This window comes from Neovison vison, chromosome 1, assembly GCF_020171115.1.
Source record: "Neovison vison isolate M4711 chromosome 1, ASM_NN_V1, whole genome shotgun sequence".
Taxonomy (NCBI): domain Eukaryota; kingdom Metazoa; phylum Chordata; class Mammalia; order Carnivora; family Mustelidae; genus Neogale; species Neogale vison.
In genome coordinates this window covers 114,696,669-114,714,905 of record NC_058091.1, presented here as the reverse complement: position 1 = coordinate 114,714,905, position 18,237 = coordinate 114,696,669, and the positions used below count along the sequence as shown (strand labels likewise).

Sequence of the window (18,237 nt, the reverse complement as noted above, 5' to 3'; positions counted from 1 at the left end):
TTTTTCATCTTGAAAGACTGAAAATCTATACCCATTAAACATCTCTCTATATTCCCCCTTACACTGGCTCCTGAAAACCATTCAGCTTCTGTGAATTGATAACTCTAGGTATCTCATGTAAGTGGAATTACATAGTATTTGTCCTTGACTTATTTCATTCAAGTGTAGTGTCATTAAGGTTCACCTATGTTGTGACTCAGGTCAGAATTCCCCTTGACAGGCCAACCTGTTTACCCATCCATTCATGCCTGAGTTGCCTTCACCTTTTGGCTATTATGAGTAAAGCTGCCATGAACATGGCATGTTTGCCCACTCCTGAATTAATACTGGGGACACCTGCATGGCTCAGTCAGTTAAGCCTCTGCCTTCAGCTCAGGTCATGATCTCAGGGTCCTGGGATCAAACCCTGCATTGGGCTCCCTGCTTGGTGGGGAGTCTGCTTCTCCCTCTTCCCCTGCCTCCTGCTTGTGCACTCTCACTCTCTCTAATAAGTAAAATCTTTAAAAGAAAAAAAAAATATTAACCGGAATTTAGGTAATAGGTAAAGAATTACCCTGAATAATTTATGTAAATGACTCTTAGACATAATGCTGATTTCAATAAACACACCAACAACATAGTTAAGGAAAGCAGGCATTTGAAAGTCTAAAATTTGAAAGTGTTATTTACCTCTTCGCAGTAGGCTGGTACCACTTTTCAACAAGGACATTAATAATAAAACTTTTGGGGTTTTCCTTGGGGTTTCCCCAATTTTTTCTCCATTTCTTTTTTCAGTTTATTCGCCTCATACCTCTTAGCCATTGCCACAAGATCCTCTGGGATACTCTGAAACATTAAATGTGTTATTAGGAGATTTTTCTTTCTGTTAACAGCTTTTCTACAATATGCTAAAATACTTTCAAATCATCTCAGTTACAAATCTCCCCAGTTCCATGACATCTTTCCAACAATGAAACGTGTCTCTTTGCACGCTAGGCTCTGAAATCTATCTTGCAGCTAGAAAACCAGACTGATCTTCAACTTCCCTGGTGCTACCACTTCCTGCTCATATGGCCCCTCAGTTGCTTCTCAGGGCCTTGAACAGGCGTTAACTGGTGCCACGTTCTGGGGCATTCTGTCCGTTGGGCCTGAATATGTTCCCCTGCTGGAATCTGTATCCCATTCTTGTACAACAATTCTCCCAACCTCCACTCCACTGGCTTCTTCCGCACTATGATTCCCACTGCTGCTTACTCCCATTAGATTAGGCTCCCTAATTCTGGATTACAGCTCCTTGTCTTTGCCATGTTATGGCAAACACATGGAACATCTGTTTACCCTGGCACGCAGTAAGCCCATACTTGGAATCAATGAGATTATCTGAACATTAGAAAAGTGATACAAGGTAGAGTTCTAAGTTGTATAATCTCACCTGTTGTGCTCTTTCCAGAATATTAATTAACTCGCCAGCAACCCTCCAGTCGTTTCTAGTGAGGAGAGTAATAGATATCCCCGTCCTCCTATAAAAGGGTGGGGTGGGGGGAAGGAACTCATGTAATTTGATTTTTTTTTAAAGATTTTATTTATCCATTTGACAGAGAGAAAGAGAGATCACAAGTAGGCAGAGAGAGAAAGGGGGAGGCAGGCTCCCTACTGAGCAGAGAGCCCGATGTGGGGCTCGATCCTAGGACCCTGAGATCATGACCTGAGCCGAAGGCAGAGGCTTAACCCACTGAGCCACCCGGGTGCCCCGTAATTTGATTTTTGATGTATACTCATGGTTCAGTTAGCAAAACACTAAAAATAGCAAAACTGCAACTTTTTCATAAGCCCAAATATGTATTATATATTGAAAGTTAGCATCACTCAAACACCGATTTAGAACTCAATAATCTGGAGCTGTTTATACAGCGTGCTTGCAGGGGATATGATAGTAGTGCTCTCAGTGGCAAGAAAGATCTTCTTATAGGGGACAGTAGAGGAACAACTGGGTATAGCTCAGTGTGACACTACAGATAGAAAGCAGAGACTGGAATAAGAAACAGCTGCAGCTAATCAAAGGGTCTGGCTGACTCGGGGAAAGGCCAGTTAAGACAGGGATAAAGTAGCACAGCAGGTGGCCCAGACAATTCACAGGCAATAGAAAAGCCATTTTGTGGCTAAGAATAGCCTGTGAAGGGCATAGTGACAGTTGGCTTCTTTCTTTCTTTTCTTTTCCTTTTTTTTAAAAAAAATATTTTATTTGTTTATTTGTCAGAGAGAGAGATCATAAATAGGCAGAGAAGCAGGCAGAGAGAGAGGGGGAAGCATGTTCCCCACCAAGCAGAGAGCCCGATGCAGGTCTCGATCCCAGGACCCTGAGATCATGACCTAAGCTGAAGGCAGAGGCTTAAACCACTGAGCCACTCAGGCACCCCAAAGTTGGCTCCTTTCACAGGAAGACACTGCGGGCTTACCCTGCCCTTCCGGTGCGTCCTACTCTGTGCACATATTCTTCGATGTTCCGGGGGAAATCATAGTTATAGACGTGTGTGATGTCAAGGACGTCAAGCCCCCGAGATGCCAAGTCTGTGGCAATCAATATTCTTACTTTACCTAAAGGATAAAACCAAAATATACATGAATATACATGCTGGTGTAAACCAACCCAAGACATAGCAGAAAATTATAATCTTCCCCTAATATCTAATTAGGTGAGCGGTTATTTTCAGTATTAAAACACTTCAGAGAGTGAAAATGAGAAAGGGGCATTTATAGACTTTCTTTTAAACTGCTGGCGAATTATGGGGAACCTGGGTGGCTCAGTGGGTTAAGCCTCTGCCTTCGGTTCAGGTCATGATCTCAGGGTCCTGGGATGGAGCCCTGCATGGGGTTCTCTGCTAAGCAGGGAGCCTGCTTCTCCCTCTCCCTCTGCCTGCTGCTCTGCCTACCTGTGTGATCTATTTCTCTGTCCAATAAATAAATAAAATCTTAAAAAAAAAATGAACTGCTGGCGAATTACAACACAGAACACACCATGGTTCAGCAACCAACCCCTGAATCACCTGAACCACATGACAAAGACCTATGCCTTGCAGGGAAATTAACGAAAATAACCCCATTGCAAATTATTACCTTGATATCCAGGTTGAAATATTTGCTCTTTGAATTTCTGAAGATCTGATTACTATTCAGAGCTCTTACCAGTATATTTTGGGCTCTGCAAGCTGAGGACAGATCTTACAAATGGGCTCCATGGAAAGGTGCTGTCATTCAGCCATGCCCAGGCCTTGCACCCTTCAGCGGCCACAAGTAACAACTTGCATAAATGTACCTGTTTTGAAGTTTTCTAATGCCCTCTCTCGGTCACTCTGCTCCCTGTTACCGTGAAGGGATTCCACTGATACCTGTCGCAGAATCAGGTCGCTTGACAGGTGGTCAGCCCTGAAGCAAAAGACGAAGTCAGCAATCTGAAGTGCTTCTTCTGATGCCACCAGAAAATTCACTAGTTTTACTTGTATTAGTAAAAGACTGAATTAACATACTAGAATGCATGCAATCCCCCTTTTGAAATTTATATGCAAAGAGAGCTAATGCTAAACAAATCAAATGGATGATTTAAGGATGTAAAAGAAAAATACCTACACAGCTTTTCTGCTGACAAACACTATGACTTTGTCTTTGGGAGACATGCTTTCTAGAAAAGTTTGGATATGAGAGCGTTTCTCTTCTTCCGTGGTGACAATTATGTTTTGTTTCACGGTACTTACTGCCTAAAGGAATAAAGATCACAGTACGTCAAAACTGATGGGCAAATCCTATACATTGGCTCAGAATACGTCTATTTCTATCTCTGGTTAAGTTTTAATAAACTGCTAACAAGAAGAGGCAGGTCCTTGCAAAATGACCTGTACCTACTCAGACTTGTAGCTCAGCCTTTTGCTTCTTGCTCATTCACCCAAGCTGAGCTGGAAACTTGAATGCTTGGCAGTGCGTTTAAAGTAATTGCTTACTATTGTTGGAAAAGAACCATGGAGTAAGGCCAAACTTTCATCATGAATTTGGGCACAGTCCTTACCATAAAGGAAGATGATTAGCTTAGGACACAAGAATTCCCACTCAGGATTTTGACAACTTAATGCAAAATTTCAAAATATCATTGATACAATTTTTTAACCCAGAGGTAAGACAGGTTTTATTTTTATTATTTCTTTTTAAAGATTTATTTGATAAAGAGACACAGTGAGAGAGGGAACACAAGCAGGGGGAGTGGAAGAGGGAGAAGCAGGCCTTCTGCCAAGCAGGGAGCCTAATGTGAGGCTTGATCGCAGGACCCTGGGATAAGGACCCCAGCCAAAGGCAGACACCCAACAACTGAGCCACCCAGGCACCCCTAAAATGGGTTTTAATAGTATTTAGTGAAAGTAAAGAATGACATCTCTAGCCTCACTTTTCACGAAATCTGATGAAGTGAATCTTGGCAATGATCTTTCACTATTACTGGTGATTAAGTAAAAGGTCATTTTTTCCAATAACGATTAACTGAGGGGAGCCTGGGTGGCTCAGTTGTTGGGTGTCTGCCTTTGGCTAGGGTCATGATCCCAGGGTCTCAGAATCAAGCCCAGCATCCCACTCCCTGCTCGGCATGGAGCCTGCTTCTCCCTCTTCCATTCCCCCTGCTTGTGTTCCCTCTCTCGCTGTGTCTCTGTCAAATAAATACACTTAAAAAAAAAATGATTAATTGAAAGTGCGGATCTCAATTAAGTGAAAGGCCAGATAACTTTTTTTTTAATTTATTTTTTTTTAAAGATTTAATTTATTTATTTGACAGAGAGAAATCACAAGTAGACAGAGAGGCAGGCAGAGAGAGAGAGAGAGAGAGAGAGAGAAGCAGGCTCCCTTCTGAGCAGAGAGCCCGATGAGGGACTCGATCCCAGAACCCTGAGATCATGACCTGAGCTGAAGGCAGCGGCTTAACCCACTGAGCCACCCAGGCTCCCCGAAAGGCCAGATAACTTTATAATGGAGGGGATACATACAAGAGACCTTCATGAATCGTATAATTACTGACATCTGAACTCAATGATCCATCATGACTTTACCAAAAGACAACACCAGACTTACATACATACACCTACATTGACCTTGTTTAAAACCTGATTTTAACCAGATTAAACAAAAATGAGATATCAGGAAAATAATAAGAAACAGATATTTGATGGTACTAACGGATTATTAAAATTTTAAACTTGAGATGTTAAAAGTTAGTCTTAGATGTATACTGAATTATTTATGAATAAAATCATATGTATCTAGGGTCTTTATAATTAGGGAGCGGGCAGAGGAGATATGCCAAAACACAAAGTAACTAAAATTTTCATAACAAATATTTTTATAATAGTAATAAACAAGCTTACCACTAGATCCAAAGTACCAACATATACAATCATTGGCTCTTTCAAATAAGACTGTGCAAGGCGACGGACAGCATATGGCCATGTTGCACTGGAAATAAAACAAGATATAAATGTTAAAATTGTATTACAAGTCAAATATTACTAAGTTTTTCCAAGGATGCTATGAGCCAGATTACCCATGAAAGACACCCTGAGTACTTTTAAATAAGGGAGACTTTACAGACAATGTATGTTTCACAAAGAATAGTTCAACTATAACAAAGCTACTACATGAAACCTTTAAATAAGGTTTATAAGGTAAAGGAGACCTACACCTTAAATTCTAACCTAAATTCTAATAATCTAAAATGAATTCATAGATTAGTTTTTTCTTGGCCTTCATTAAAGAAAAACAGAAAAAATAACCCCTAATATTTTGTTAGCATTCATTGTCAACAGGCAAAAAACCAAATGCATATGCAAAATAAAGGCATATGAAGTGTACTGATGAAAGGACATATAACTTCAAATGTTTCTTCATCCATATATTATGAAAGCAATCACCTTTTGTACTTTCACAGTAATTATAATAATGGGAATATTAGCAAAAAACAAATGAGGGTGGTATTAAAAAGAAAACAAGTGAGAAAATTTAATGTATTCTCCAATTATATACTATTATTTTTTATGTTAATGGCACATAGTTCATATAAGCCCAGGAGATAGTCTATAGATCAGTCTGTGTTTAAATGATAATCATTGTTTCTCAGTTTTATATTGCACAAAAAAGTTACTGGGCAATCAAAGGTTTATCTCCAAGGACAGGTGGTCATTCAAATTTGAGACCACCACTATGATATAAAATCTCCTCTCCAAGGAGAGGCCCCCCCTTAGGTTTTTATAGAAATCTCTGTGGGGTGCCTGGTGGCTCAGTCAGTTAAGCATCTGCCTTCCGCTCAGGTCATGATCCCAGTCTTGGGTTTGAACCTCACATTGGGCTCCCTGGGAGCCTGCTTCTCCCTCTCTCTCTCTGAGGCTCCCCCTGCTTATGCTCTCTCACTTTTTCTCTTTGTCAAATAAATCTTTTTTTAAAATGTCCGTTACAAAAAAAAAAAAAAAAAAGTCTATCTGTAACTTAGGAAACCCAGTCATTGTTCTGCAGTTACACTGAGTTGCTATTGCTAAATGATGACAAGTCTTTTACCTGAGGATCTCAAGACACCTTCAAACAATGCTCTAAAATCCTCTGTGGAAATCCAAAAGAATAGGGTTCAGATCACCAATTTCTATTTTACAGACTAGCAGTTAGGCATACACCTACCTTGTCATAATAGTCTGCCTGTCTGGGCGTACATCTAATAAAATCTTCATTATCTGAGGTTCAAATCCCATATCTAGCATCTTGTCGGCCTCATCTAATACCTGCATCAAAATCAACAGCGGCTACCTTAGATATGGGAAATATGCTCTCTTTATGAACAGAATACTATGGTAAGGGAACTGTTCTCTCATTTCCCCTATTACTTAAGCCATTATTTTAGTTTCTTCAAGACAAAGTAAGTGATCTACAGTTGTAATAGACTGACTTGATTCTTTAAGTTGGCTAACAGTTTCTAGATCTAAGAAAAACTGTAAATGTCTTAAATATCCACACGGAGGGATGCCTGACCTTGGAATTTGGGGACTGAGCCCCACAATGGGCTCTAGGCTCAGTGCAGGAGTCTGCTTGAGACCCTCTCCCTCTGCGCCACACCCACCATCCCCTCCCGCCCCACGTGCATGTGTTCTCTAAAATAAATCTTTAAAAAAATAGAGTAAAAAAAAAAAGTCCACGTGGATTTTAATTTTCTTTTATACATCTCTACATTCTCCAACATTTATTAAAAAAAAACTAAGACAGAATTCTCAAAATCCTTATTTTAATATACTAGAGGGAATGGAAACTATCCCTAGGATTTGAAACCATTATATAACGGACACCCATTCTAAAGAACTGTTTAAATAAGAGTTCAGTTCTGTGCACCCAGCTGGCCCAGTCAGTAGACCTAGAGTACCTTGATCTCAGGATTGTAAGTTTGAACACCACGTTTGGTGTAGAGATTACTTAAAAATCTTTAAAAAAAAAAAAAAAAGGTGGGGGGTATGCCTGGGTGGCTCCGTCGGTCAAGTCACTGCCTTTGGCTCAGGACATGATTCCAGTGTCCTAGGATCAAGTCCCACATCAGGCTCCTTGCTTGGCAGGGAGCCCACTTCTCTCTCTGCCTCTGCCTGTTTGTGTGCATGCTCGCTCGCTTTCTCTCTCTCTGACAAATAAATAAATAAAATCTTAAAAAAAAAAAAGAATTTAATAAGAGTTCATTTCCTCCTCCCAGTATCCCAAACCCTCCATCATTACCAAGTAGGTTATACTTCTGAGGTTAACAAAGTTATTCATTTGTAGATCATTCAGTCTTCCAGGAGTTGCAATAATAATGTCTACTCCTTTTTTCAGATCTTGTATTTGTCCATTTCTATCTCCACCGCCATATATACAAACACTTAAAAAAAAAAAAAAAGGTTCATGTTCAGGTAAGGAATGTCCCATCACAAAGCAAAATCCCAACTAACCAAAGCATTTTGGGTATAAAATAACACAGTAAAAAGTATGTAAGTCAGAAAGAGTATCAGATACCTTCTGGGTAGTATTAGCCCCATTCTAAAACCATCCATACCCATCAGCCCACAATGATGTGTCCTCAAGAGCGACATTTGCATCACTGTTACTTGACCTCACTGCCCCTGCTACCATTGATTTGGACTGATCAAATCAATGCCTGACCCATGCTAAGCCATTCAGATTCTCTACATGTGTGAAAAATAATAGGGAGAATGTATAAAACTAGGATTTATTAAAATGCGGATGCAAGGGACGCCTGGGTGGCTCAGTTGGTTAAGCAGCTGCCTTCGGCTCAGGTCATGATCCCAGCGTCCTGGGATCGAGTCCCACATCGGTCTCCTTGCTCAGCAGGGAGCCTGCTTCTCCCTCTGCCTCTGCCTGCCATTCTGTCTGCCTGTGCTCTCTCCCTCTCTCTCTCTGATAAATAAATAAAAAAAATGCAGATGCAAGAAGGGACAAAGATGACTTACCTTTTAAGGCCTTTGTATGAATACTTAGAACATTCAGATTCTACTTGAAGTGCTAACTCGCGGGTAGGTGTAAGGACTAACATGCCTGGTCCATTCCTTTCTCCTCTAATTCTTTGGAGAGAAAATAACTGTTAAAGTACCTGATTCAGGTACATAGTATATTTGTTCAGTGCTTTCAGAATCTGTAGCAATGGATGTCACATACATTTACAAAACATGTAAAAATATTGAAGAACAGCGCACCAAAAAACTCCCAAGGGCTCAGACACCAGTCTTTTCATTTAGCATGGTCAACATTGTCTCAACCAATTGGAAATGATAATTTAAACATTAGTATTTCACTATTAAGACTACCTATGGCTTTCTGAAAATGTTTTGACAATTTATACCTTCACCACCACAGTACAAGTGCATTTCCCTGAGGCTTGGCATTACTTTTTGACCAATGCAACAGACAAAAAAGAAACTTGCATTTTTGGTATCCATATATGCTAACCCCCCATAAAGAGAACCCCGCTGCAGAAATTCTTACACAGGCTGTGAGTCCAAGTGTATAAATCCGGGCATTAAGTAGGACAATGTCTTCCCTGTTCCAGTTTGGGCTACTCCTATAAGATCTATGCCCTGTAGAACTATTGGCCATGACTGCGACTAAAAAAGAAAGATCAACATTAAAATTAAAAGTATATCTTCTAGTCACATGCCCCTCCTCTCCTAGGCCCAAACTTCTTTCAATAAACATTTTTAAGTGCTAGGCACTGGTGGTACAGGGGGGTTTCAGGGGAATGCTCAGAAGGGATAGTTACTCCCTGCTGATTTAACATCTAATAATCAGATATTGTGGTGCCCGCATGGCTCCGTGAAGGGTCTGCATTGGGCTCTGGTCATAATCCTAGGGTCCTGGAATGGAGCCCCACAGTGGGTTTCCTGCTCAATGGGGAGTCTGCTTCTCCCTCCTCCCTCCCCACCCCCATACTTGTACTCTCTCTCTCTCAAAAAAAAAAAAATCTTTAAAAAATTAATCAGATGGGGCGCCTGGGTGGCTCAGTGGGTTAAAGCCTCTGCCTTTGGCTCGGGTCATGATCCCAGGGTCCTGGGATCGAGCCCCGCATCGGGCTCTCTGCTCAGCAGGGAGCCTGCTTCCTCCCCTCTCTCTGCCTGCCTCTCTGCCTACTTGTGATCTCTCTGTCAAATAAATAAATAAAAAATCTTTAAAAAAATTAATCAGATATTGTTTGGTGGGGGGAACTGTCAGCAAAATACTGGAATTAAAGAAAGAAAGGGAAAAAAGCATACCTGGATCGGTGTTGGCTTTTGAAAGCCCGCCTTTTTAATGTTTTCCATAACCTCAGGAAAACACTGAAAAGCATCCTCAAACTTACAGGTAGGATTGGGTATATGACGCTTCTCACCTTCTTTCAGGTCATCACACATTATATTATAATTTTCTTTCCTTTAAGGAAAAATAGAACAAATCTTAGCGGCTTTAGTCACTTCATTCCCTAAGCCAGAAATTTTTGCCAGCATTAGTTCATTGTATCTAGAAATTCAACTGCAACTATAAAGTTACAGTAAGATGTAGCCACAAAGAAATAGAAGTGAACACATCTTTTTCTAATCAGAATAGTTATCAGAAAGGGAAAAAAGGAGTGCCTGAGTGGCTCAGTTGTTAAGCGTCTGCCTTTAGCTCAGGTCATGATCCCAGTGTCCTGAGATCGAGCCCCACGTTGTGCTCCCTGCTCAGTGGAGAGCCTACTTCTCCCTCTCCCTCTGCCTGCCAGTCTGCCTACTCATGCTCTGTCAAATAAATAAAATCTTTAAAAAAAAAAGAGGGGAAAAATTCCATTTTATGAAGGGGCCAGTGAAATTTCATGGAAATAGGAATAGAGCCTGAAAATCACATACTTCATGATTCAAATCAGACTTTGCAGACACAAAAATATGTACGGAACCTTGTCCTCAACAATTCTGCTAAATGGCAATCATTCTCCTTTGACAGGTGATCATTAGTTACTTATCCAAAGTCTGGGCTAGAATAACTCTTCTTTCTGCTATACCATACTTAGTTTTACAACAGACTTTGAGAGAAAAAAAAATGTTGCTGTCAGGACCTTTAATTCCAGATAGTAAGTACTGAAGAATAAGAAATGCATTGAATCGGGGCGCCTGGGTGGCTCAGTGGGTTAAGCCGCTGCCTTCGGCTCAGGTCATGATCTCAGGGTCCTGGGATCGAGTCCCACATCGGGCTCTCTGCCCAGTGGGGAGCCTACTTCCCCCTCTCTCTCTCTCTGCCTGCCTCTCTGCCTGCTTGTGATCTGTCTCTGTCAAATAAATAAATAAAATCTTAAAAAAAAAAAAAAGAAATGCATTGAATCAACTCTTTTTCAACAGTTGTAGAAATAATTCTCTAAAAGTGTTGTCCAATACAACAGGCACTAACCAAATGAGTCTTTTAAAATTTCAAATGGAAAACTCGGATGTGAGGGCGATCTGGCTGCAACATCTGTCACCCCATTGATCGCCAGGGTTGATTCGGCTGATCTGGCTGGCTAGGCGGGTGTCCCCTTCCTCCCTCCCCGCTCCATGTGCATCCCTCCCGAAGCTGCACGCTCGGTTGAAGAGGACAACCTTCCCCGATAGAGGAGAGGACCGTTCTTCGGTCAAGGGTATATGAGTAGCTGCGCTCCCCTGCTTAGAACCTTCAAACAAGCTCTCAAATGGAAAACTCAGTTCCTCCATTATACTAGTCATATTTTAAGTATTCAATAGCTAGATAGATAATGACTGCTCTATCAGACACAAATATAGCCCTTTTTCCATCTTTGCAGAAAGGTTTATTGGAGAGCAATGCTCTAAAATATCATGTAGGATGCAATCCAGTTCATGTTAACACCAGAGGTGTAGCCTTCAAATGTAATCACTTTAAAGGTTTCCCTAATGAGTAGCAACTATACAAATACTTAAGGCAATAAAAGCACCCACCTCCAAGTGTCTATTTGCACCTGGGACATTGAACTTGTTGTTTCTGACTCCACATAAAAGTTTTTCTTAATTGGCGGTAGATCTGGGACAAAGATTAAAACTTCGATAAATTATCAGAATTTACATTTCACTGAAACGTATTCAAAGTAACAGAAATCAAACTAAAATACTTGTTTTAGTTTACCTTTTGATCACATTTTTTACCCAAGAAAGAATTTTAATAATTAAGTTTAATATAAAAGAAAAAAATAGATAAAGAATTTTTAAAAAACCCATCGTTAAAAAGAAAGCTGTATGTATTGGTACAATTTTTATTATTCTTAAGTTGGGATGAAATTACTTGTTTTATAACAAATATAACATTTTTCATAGTTAAAAAAAAAGAAAGGAAGTATGGCTTACAAGACAATCATCCCAATTGATTAATCTTCTCTAACACACGGTAGACTGATTTTTTTTTTCTTTTCTTTTGATGGTCTGTCCCATTTCTGTCTAGGAATAGAGTATTTCTTTTTCCACTTTCTGAGGCTACTTTTTGTTTTCTTATATGCCTCGCAAACTTCCTCCGAATCTAAATCTGGCCTCCCTACTCCATATCTCCCCACCACATATCCTGTCCAGGTGGCACTGGTAACAACATGCAGATAGACCAACCCCTGAATTAATCATTGTTAATATTGGTCACTATCAGTGCATTAGCTTTTAAATTTTTAATAAAGGTTGTGTTGCCGCCTCACTCTGATAGCCAGAATTGTTACCTGAATTTACCCTGAAATTTAGTGACTATAACATGAAACATAAAACTCTGTATATAATTCCAGGTGAGACTTTCATCTAAAACTAAAGCAAATGAACAAACCCAAATCTCAAGAACTATATTTCTTTCTTTATTAAACAGTTTTTCCTTTTTATTTTGCCGCTGTCAACCAGGACACTCCAGGATCAATTTTTATTCAACCGTAGGCAACAATGTTAAACCACTTATGGTTGGCATGTTTATCGCCTTCATTTTCCCCTTATGCCCCATTTTCTTTCCATTTATTATTAAACTCCTGCTGTGAGTTACCTCATATAAGACAAAATGTTAAGTATAATATTTTAATTTCCCACTTAGAGCATAGATTACAGCACAGACAACATAGAAAAAAATCTTTCCCTAGAGACTATTTGTAGCACTTAATACTTTATTATCATTTTTCATATTAATTTCATTACTAGAAATAAGACATTTTAGAGGATAAAAACCTCATGAGGCTAAAAAAAAACAACAACACCTCAAGTGATACATCAACACTACATGTAAATGTTTGGATATAGCACTAACCTTCCCATTTTTTTCTCCCCCATTTCAAAGCATCTTCTCGAATCTGATCCCAATCAATCAATGGCTGATTCTCTGTAACATTACTATCTGTCTTTACATCTCTTCCAACAGAAGGTTGGAATGCAACAACATCTGTTAAAATATTTTTATCGAATTAGTTTCAAAACAAATCCTAATTGTACATATTCCCCCAAACCACTTTACTATTTTGTTTAAAAACCAGACAATAATGCTTAAAATATAAAATGTGGGTTTTAGTACTCCAATGCTATGACAGTAGTAGTCATGGTTTGTCAGTTACCATATTTATGAGGATATTTATGAGGATAATACCAGATTATGAGGATAAATGAGGAAAATACATTTATTGAAGAGAAGGAAAATTAGGAGAGCCTAGTGTTTGCTGATAAATCATGTTAAGCTTATAAGAATCCTGTGAGCCAGATGTCCCCCCAGGTTAACAGATGAAGAGTTTTAAAGGCTTTCCTAAATTTCCCTTCCCAAGAAACACTATATGAGGCAACGCTGCCCTCTGAACCTAAGATGCAGTTCTTTTTACTTTCATGTTGCTTCTGGAAATGGCTCAAGTCCAAGCAGGTCTGAATTTTTGTTTTTGTTTTGATTTTAACAAAATCTGAGATTTTTCTTAAGTAAACCCTATACCCAGCCTAGGACTTGAACTCGTGACTAGAGGATCAAGAATCGCATGTTATACTGACTGAGCCAGCCAGGTACCCTAGAGAGTCTTTAAATACCAAATAACTAGACACTTTTCCAAAATCAGTTACGTTCCAGAGAGGAAGAGACCATAGAATCAGAAGGTCAGAATAATCCTTCTACCATTAAGAGTGAATGTATTAAAAGGTTATTTTTGTTTTCACCTATCTGTGGCTAAAAGTAAAACTGCTAGGCTTCACCGCAGAGATTAAGTGTCTTAATTTGAGGAAAACAGTATTCTGGGATTTCAAAGAAAAAAAAAGTCCCTAGCAGATAAGATTTAATGATGGCAATCTGAAGCTTTGTTGTCAATAGAAGCCTCAACTATAATGCCTTATAACACTGAATGCAATTTTTTAAATTTTACAAGGCTGTATGTAGTAAGCAAAAATTACTTACCAGTTCTGAGCTTTGAACTGTAATTTTCTTGTTTTTTAACAAGATTATCTATCACTGTTTTGGCCTTTGCCTGCATCACTTTGTCACCAAAGATTCTGACCTCTGCTTCTTCTGAATGACCTTTTATTATCTAGATGCAGCAGAAAAATAGGTGAGACTGAAGTCCCCTTACCATGCCCCCCACATCCAAAAATCACTCAGCTACAAACAGTATAAAAATTTAAAGGAAATATAGTATTGCTATCAGTATCTTAATTTCTATTTTTTAAAAAAGATTTTATTTATTTATTTGATAGAGATACAACAAGAGAGGGGACACAACAAGCAGGAGGAGTGGGAGAGGGAGAAGCAGGCTCCCCACTGAGTAAGGAGCCCCCGCCATGTGGGGCTCCATCCCAGGACCCTGGGATCATGACCCAAATCGAAGGCAGACACCCAATGACTGAGCCACCCTTAATTTCTAATTTTTGAGGGCACTGTACAGTCAACAAATTTATCCTGAGACTCACCCCCTGTTTGGATGAAAAGGAGCAGGACAATCTAAATTTAAAAACTACTGTGACAGGGGTGTGTGGGTGGCTCAGTCAGTTAAACATCTGACTCTCGGTTTCAGTTCAGGTCATGATCCCAGCACAGTGGGAGTGAGTCCCACGTTGGTCTCTAGGCTCAGTGTAGAGTCTGCTTCAGATTCTCTCTCCCTCCCGCTCACTTTAAGTAAATAAATCTTTTAGAAAAGTAAATAAAAGCTACTGTGACCACTAGAGAATAAATTCAGCAACCAGTTTTAGAAGATTAAGGTGTTAATCTGTCCTCTTAACTATCAAATAGTAATTTGGCAAATCTTGCTCAACTGTAGGGATTTGTCTTTGTGGTATATAAATACCAGCTGACTGAACTGTCAGGTTACTTACAGGAACTCTTGAACTTGAGGGAATGCCCTACTTTTACCACGTATATGGTAATGGAACCAGCTTACTACAAGGCTGAGATGACATTTGGAGGATAAGATCTACAAGTCACATCTTTCAGTGTCCATAATCTCAGATACCCACACTGATTCAATAGTAACTAGAAACTGCTGCACCAAATGCTGTCTGACTGGTGATTCAGAGCTTGCCATTTGCACTGTTTACAGACAACTCTGTGGAAGTTCTTCAATGAGGCTGAAACTGATGCTGAGAAGATGGGAAAGAGACCTACCTAGAATGGGGATGCAGAAGGTCTTAGACCTCCCTTATGAGCAGGAGTTCTAACAGCTAAGATAGGAGAAAGTGTGGCAGGAGTCCAGCTGGTGACACTCAAAAGAGAGTTCGAGGAGGGAGTGAAGGAAAAGGAGCTAGATCAAGTGGACCATGCTAATAAGTCTGGACTTCTTAAGACCCTGAGATATCAGAAAAAGTTTTTATGCATGAAAAGAAAAATTATGAAGACAATTATTGTCCTGGTCATGGTAGAGGATGGTTAAAGGGCATAAGACTGGAAGCAGGGTGAACCGTTAGGGGAGAACCGCCCAAATGATGGGATTCTGCTTGAGAAACACAGGAAAGAGAAAGCACTGGTTACAGGATAAGGAACAGGAAGTAATCGGAGATTCCCGGCTTGGGGACTGGGTGAATGATGTTGCTGCTGAGACTGGGAACACAGGGGTGGGTCAATGTTTGAGACATGAGAGCCAGGAAGTGCACAATGAATATTCCCTCAGAGATCTCATTTGTCAGTGGAGATTATCTGTAAAGATTTTTCCTCCAGGAGTCACAAAACCTGGACCTGGAATGGACCACAGTATGTGAAATTACTACATTGCTACTAAATTACTACAGTTATGTTAATAACTAAACAAAAATTAGAGTTAGAAAAGAACTACACTCTTTGAGGAATTAAGATCTCAGACCACTTACCTGTATTTTCGTGTTTGTTGTACTTTGGATGTCTTTTATTTTTGACCCCCCACGACCTATTTTTAAAAATAAAATTTTTTAAAAGTTGTAATAAAAATCACAATTGGGTATCACTTCATACCTATTAGAATGGCTATTGAAAATAAAAGAAAGGAGTGGGGCACCTGGGTGGCTTAGTTGATTAAGTGACTGCCTTCAGCTTAGGTCTTGAGCCCAGGGTCCTGGGATGAAGCCCCGCATTGTGCTCCCTGCTCAGCAGTGAACCTGCTTCTCACTCTCGCTATCTCTGTCTCTCTCTCGCTCCAATAAATAAATAAAATATTTAAAAAGGGAAAGAAAGAAATAAAGAAAGAAAGGAAGGAAGGAAGGAATGGGAGAGGGAAGGAAGAAGGGAAGAAAGAAAAATACAAGAGGGTTATCTGGGTGGCTCAGTGGGTTAAGTGGCTGCCTTCAGCACAGATCATGATCTCTGGGTCCTGGGATGGAGCCCCCTTTGTCTGGCTCCCTACTCAGTGGAGAATCTGCTTCTCCCTCTGCCCCTTCCCCCCACTCATGCACGCTTGCTCTGCTCTCTCACTCTTAAATAAATGAATAATCTTAAAAAATATAAGAGATAAGTGTTGGTGAGAATGTGCAGAAAAGGGAAGACTTGTGCATTCTTGGTGGGAATATAAATTGGTGCAAGCACGCAGGGTGCCCCCCCAAACTAAAGATATAACTACCATAGGATTTAGCAATTCCATTTATGGATCTATATCCAAAGGAAACCTATCTCAAAGAGCTATCTAGACTCCCATGTTCATTACAGCATTATTCACAATAGTCATGAGGTGGAACCAAGCTAAATGTCTACCAACAGATGACTGGATGAAGAAACATAGTATAAACATGCTAGAGAAGATTTAGGCCTTAAAAAAGGAAATTCTATCATTTGTAACATGAATAAAACTTGAGGACAGTTATGCTAAATGAAATAAGCCAATCACAAAAAACACATAGTGCATGATCTTCTTGGAGGTATCTAATGTAGTCCAACAAAGAAACAAAATAGAATGGTATTTTCCAGGGATGGGAAAAGGGGGAGATAGGAAGTTAGTTGTTTAATGGGTAGTTTCAGTCATGCAACATGAAAACATTCTACAGCTCTGTCACCCCAACATTGTTCTTACAGTTAACAGTACTGTACCGCACACTGTAACCCTAAAATCAAGCTTAATTTTTTTTAAACTACACTAAGGAAAAAAAAGTAGTTCCAGACCAACATTAAGCAGTTGCCATCTAGCACTGTCACAGGAGCTCAGTAAGTGTTGAGTGATTTTTAGCGCAAACCTAGTGGCTTTCACTTAAAGGGCATCAATTGTCAGATCTTTGAGCCTGAGCCTTCTTGAAGGAACACTGATCTCTAGCTGGTCTAGCAATCAGTCTCCTAATGCTCTATTTAATAGCAGCCTAAAAAAATGTGGTTATTGTTTTTAAACCAGGTTTAAAAGAGGGTAAACAAAGTATTAGCTCCCATACCTAATAGGGAAAATGTTGGAATTTATCCTCCGTCTTAATGGTCACAAATGGGGGCAAATCTCTATTCCTATTGTTTCTAAATGTTTCTCAAAGGTGAATTTGGAAGACTCAAGATGTACCAAGAAAAAAGATCCTGTTTTTCAGCAGATAAATCATATTCAATAAAAGAAACTAAGTGCAAGATATGGCCAATGGTCTGAACAACCCCATAATATCCTAAACCTTGTTCAATGGCTCTAAATGGTGCCCAAAGGAACAGACTGTACTCAGGACTGCTTTGTTGTTCATTTGGGGGTAAACTGCGAAAAGACTTGACCTTTCATCCCAAAGATTTTCATACATCTGTTTGTTCTACCAAAATATCGTCTCCACGAAATATCAAATGTGCATTAAATGACTAAGTACAGCATCCTAAGGTATTATGAATAACCCAGGTCAAGTCCTGAATTCATTAAGTGGCGGCTGATCGGAGGCGAGGAGAGTGGGGCTTGGACGCCTAGCCCAGGCTCCGCCCCCGGCCCTGCCCGGCACACCCATCCTCTTCACTCACCGATCACAGCGCCCACCCACACGTTCTTCAATCCAAAGCAAAGCGGCGGTTCTCGGAGGCCCGCGGTCACAGGTTGCTGGAGGCCGGAGTTCTTCAAGCCGCCACCTCTGCCGCCCCTACGGGCCTCCAAACCTCTCGGACTCGGGTCCTCCACCGGCCTCCTTTCCGGAGCACGGAACACTGCCGAGCTTCGCCGGGAGGCAACGACCCACGAGGAGGCGTTAGCGCCTCCTTCTTGCCTTGACATGGTTCCGTGAGGAAGATCCGGCGCGTCCGACGTCGCTCCCGTCTGGCTCTACACCACTCCACCGTGCCGTCGTAGATTTTTCTACTAGTGCATCCACGCAGCCGCTACTTAAGAAGCCCGCT

The 18,237-nt window shown here is 40.3% G+C and overlaps 1 protein-coding gene across 1 annotated transcript; it reads right to left on the bottom strand.

Moving 5' to 3' along the window:
* Window positions 1–708: 708 nt before the first annotated feature.
* On the bottom strand, window positions 709–18,115 carry DDX43 (DEAD-box helicase 43). The gene is made up of 16 exons (XM_044237886.1): window positions 17,869–18,115; window positions 15,801–15,856; window positions 13,903–14,032; window positions 12,787–12,918; window positions 11,463–11,544; window positions 9,777–9,933; window positions 9,013–9,131; window positions 8,481–8,591; window positions 7,750–7,891; window positions 6,676–6,776; window positions 5,376–5,463; window positions 3,604–3,731; window positions 3,293–3,402; window positions 2,436–2,574; window positions 1,412–1,499; window positions 709–825 (listed from the first exon to the last, which is right to left on the bottom strand). The coding sequence occupies exons 1-16, from the start codon at window positions 18,113–18,115 to the stop codon at window positions 709–711; spliced, it is 1,947 nt and encodes a 648-aa protein (XP_044093821.1).
* Between the last annotated feature and the right edge of the window lie 122 nt (window positions 18,116–18,237).

What these genes read in the sequence shown, in the direction of transcription:
- DDX43 (XM_044237886.1), bottom strand. Translation starts at nt 18,115, where the DNA reads ATGTCAAGGCAAGAAGGAGGCGCTAACGCCTCCTCGTGGGTCGTTGCC. An exon ending in GTGCAAATAGACACTTGGAG is followed by an intron (nt 9,934 to 11,462) that starts GTGGGTGCTTTT and finishes TTTTCCTTAAAG; the next exon opens with GAAAGAAAATTATAATATAA. An exon ending in ATTAGAAAACTTCAAAACAG is followed by an intron (nt 2,575 to 3,292) that starts GTACATTTATGC and finishes TTTATCCTTTAG; the next exon opens with GTAAAGTAAGAATATTGATT.